Below are 2,896 nucleotides of genomic sequence, written 5' to 3' on the forward strand. Positions count from 1 at the left end.
GGCGACCTGTCTGGGGGGTGTGGCTAACAGTTGGGGCCGTACCATTGGCTGTGTTCAGCTGGTCCTCCCATGTGACCTCTGCATCACGGAGAGAGATTATTGGTCAGATTACAGCAACAAAGAGAGTTAGCAAAAAATCACAGTATCTTTAAATGGTAGAAATACTATAAAATATCTTTAAATGGTAAAAATACTATAAATATCTTTAAATGGTAAAAATACTATAAAATATCTTTAAATGGTAAAAATACTATAAAATATCTTTAAATGGTAAAAGTACTATAAAATATATTTAAATGGTAAAAATACTGTAAAATATATTTAAATGGTAAAACTACTATTAAATATGTTTAAATAGTAAAATATATTAAAAAATATATTGAAATGGTAAAAAATAATATAAAACATTTTAATAGTAAAAAATACTATAAAATATATTTAAATAGTAAAAATACTATAAAATATATTTAAATAGTAAAAGATACTATAAAATATATTTAAATAGAAAAAAATATTATAAAATATATTGAAATAGTACAAAATACTATACAATATATTTAAATAGTAAAAAATACTATAAAATATATTTAAATAGTAAAAGATACAATAAAATATATTTAAATAGTAAAAAATACTATAAAATATATTTAAATAGTAAAAGATACTATAAAATATATTTAAATAGTAAAAAATACTATAAAATATATTTAAATAGTACAAAATAAACACTATAAAAATAAATCCCCCCCTCCTTCCCTCCTTCTTGCCTTTTCTGGTTCCTCCAGGAGTCAAACAGCGTCTCTCTTGCTCTGACACGGACCGGTGAGATGAAACAAACACAGGAAGGAATGGATGAAAGGATGAATGGATGAATGGATGAATGGATAAATGGATAAATGAATGACGGACGAATGGATGAATGAATGGATGAATGAATGATGAATGGATGAATGGATGAATAAATAAATGGATGGATGGATGCATGAATGAATGATGAATGGATGAATGAATGGATGAATGATTGAATAAATAGATGAATAACTTAATGAATAAATGAATGAATGGATGAATGAATAAATCGATGAATGAATGAATAAATTAATGAATGGATGAATGAATGAGTGGGGGCTCCTACTCCCCCAGGAAAGCGACATTAGGAAAGTTTGTTTGAACCAATTCATTTTTTAATATATTTACAGATTCAGGAACAGAATGAATGCAAAGCCATTTCTGTTCAAATCAACGTGGCAGAATGGCCAGAGCGGCAGACATTTTTACGTGTGCCATTGCCAAAGGTGGAGTTAGCAAGCTAACGCTAAGGCGGGGTTTAGCAAGGTAACATTAAGAAGGAGTTAGCAAGGTAACGTTAAGGCGGGGTTTAGCAAGCTAACATTAAGGAGGAGTTGGCAAGCTAACGTTAAGTTAGCAAGCTAACATTGAGGCGGGGTTAGCAAGCTAACATTAAGACGAGTTAGCAAGCTAATGCTAAGACGGAGTTAGCAAGCTAACGTCAAGGCGGGGTTAGCAAGTTAGCTAAGTCTAATTCCAAATACTGGAAAACACAACCTGTGATATACACACCTGGAGTTTGTGGGGGCGCGGCTGTTGCAGGGGCCGGTGTTGGTGCCAGGGTAGGGGCCGGTGTTGGGGCAAAAGTAGCTTCAGAAGCCGGCACTGATTGGACTACAGGAGGAGCAGGGGGCGGGGCTTGAGAAGGTGCAGTAGCTGGAGCAGTGGGTACAGTTGGTTCAGGAGGGTCAGTAGGTGCAACAGGAGTTAGGGGCGGGGCTTGGACTTGTGCCGGGGCAGGAACTGGGGGTGGGGCTTGGACCTGTACCGGTGCAGGAACAGAAATTGGTGCTGGAGTTTGAGCTAGAAATGGGGGCGGGGCTTGCGGCGGAGGAGGAACTGGGTGCGGGACTGGTACTGGAGCTGGGGGCAAGGTTTTTACCAAAGGAGGGACTGGGGGCGGGGCTTGGACTTGTCCCGGAGCAGTAGTAAGTGCAGGGGGTGGTTGGGGGTTGGGGGTTCCAGGAGGAGGCGGGGCTTGGATTCGTATACGCGGAGGAGGTATAGGATTTGCAGGGGGGGGAGGGGCATGTGTGTTGAAAGGGGGAGGGGCCTGTGGGTGCAGGTTGGGTGGCGCAACAATTGCCATTGGTGCTCCTGCGGCAGGCGTGGCCAAAACTGAAGGACAGCAAAAGAGTTCAGAGAAATGGAAAAGAAAAGAAAATTAGACGGTTGGATGATGAAGGATCACATGACCTGTTTCACATGGCTACGGTTCTATATTTGAAAATTTAAAACTAGACTTTATTTACCAGGGGAGTGGAGTGTACCCCAACGCAAAACTGCATTTGGGAAGTCATCCTTTTCTCACATTGCCATGACTCCAACAGACATTACTTCATGTAGAAGTCCCCACGCCTGTGCACATGCACTGAGAGGTCTATGCCTTGATGCAGAGGTCCAGGGAATCCGACCTCTGATGATTTCCTGCATGACTTCCCCCCACTCCCCTTTCTCCCCAGTCCTGTTGGTGGGAACTTGGTTTGACCTTGTTTAGACCTTGTTTGGACCTTGTCTGGATTTTGGTTGTACCTTCCTTACACCTTGCTTGGACCTATGTTTAACCTTGCTTGGACCTTGGTTTGAACTTATTGGAACCTTTTGTTGGACCTTCTTTAGACCTTGGTAGGGCCTTGTTTGGACCCTCCTTAGACCTTGGTTGGGCCTTGTTTGGACCTTATTTAAACCTTGGTAGGGCCTGGTTTGGACCTTATTTAAACCTTGGTTGGACCTTCCTTAGACCTAGGTTGGGCCTTGTTTGGACCTTATTTAAACTGTGGTTGGACCTTCTTTAGACCTTGGTAGGGCCTGGTTTGGACCTTATTTA

General features: G+C 40.6%; 1 protein-coding gene across 1 annotated transcript; it reads right to left on the reverse strand.

Annotated features, from left to right (window-relative positions):
• Window positions 1-6: 6 nt before the first annotated feature.
• Window positions 7-2,260, reverse strand: LOC117940864 (leucine-rich repeat extensin-like protein 3; the record flags this gene model as incomplete). Its single annotated transcript, XM_034865986.1, has 4 exons — window positions 1,910-2,260; window positions 1,582-1,831; window positions 768-809; window positions 7-78 (listed from the first exon to the last, which is right to left on the reverse strand). Coding segments are annotated over exons 1-4 (613 nt in total), but the record flags the coding sequence as incomplete, so codon positions are not given.
• Between the last annotated feature and the right edge of the window lie 636 nt (window positions 2,261-2,896).

Source organism: Etheostoma cragini, unplaced genomic scaffold (genome assembly GCF_013103735.1).
Source record: "Etheostoma cragini isolate CJK2018 unplaced genomic scaffold, CSU_Ecrag_1.0 ScbMSFa_3528, whole genome shotgun sequence".
In the NCBI taxonomy this organism is placed as follows: domain Eukaryota; kingdom Metazoa; phylum Chordata; class Actinopteri; order Perciformes; family Percidae; genus Etheostoma; species Etheostoma cragini.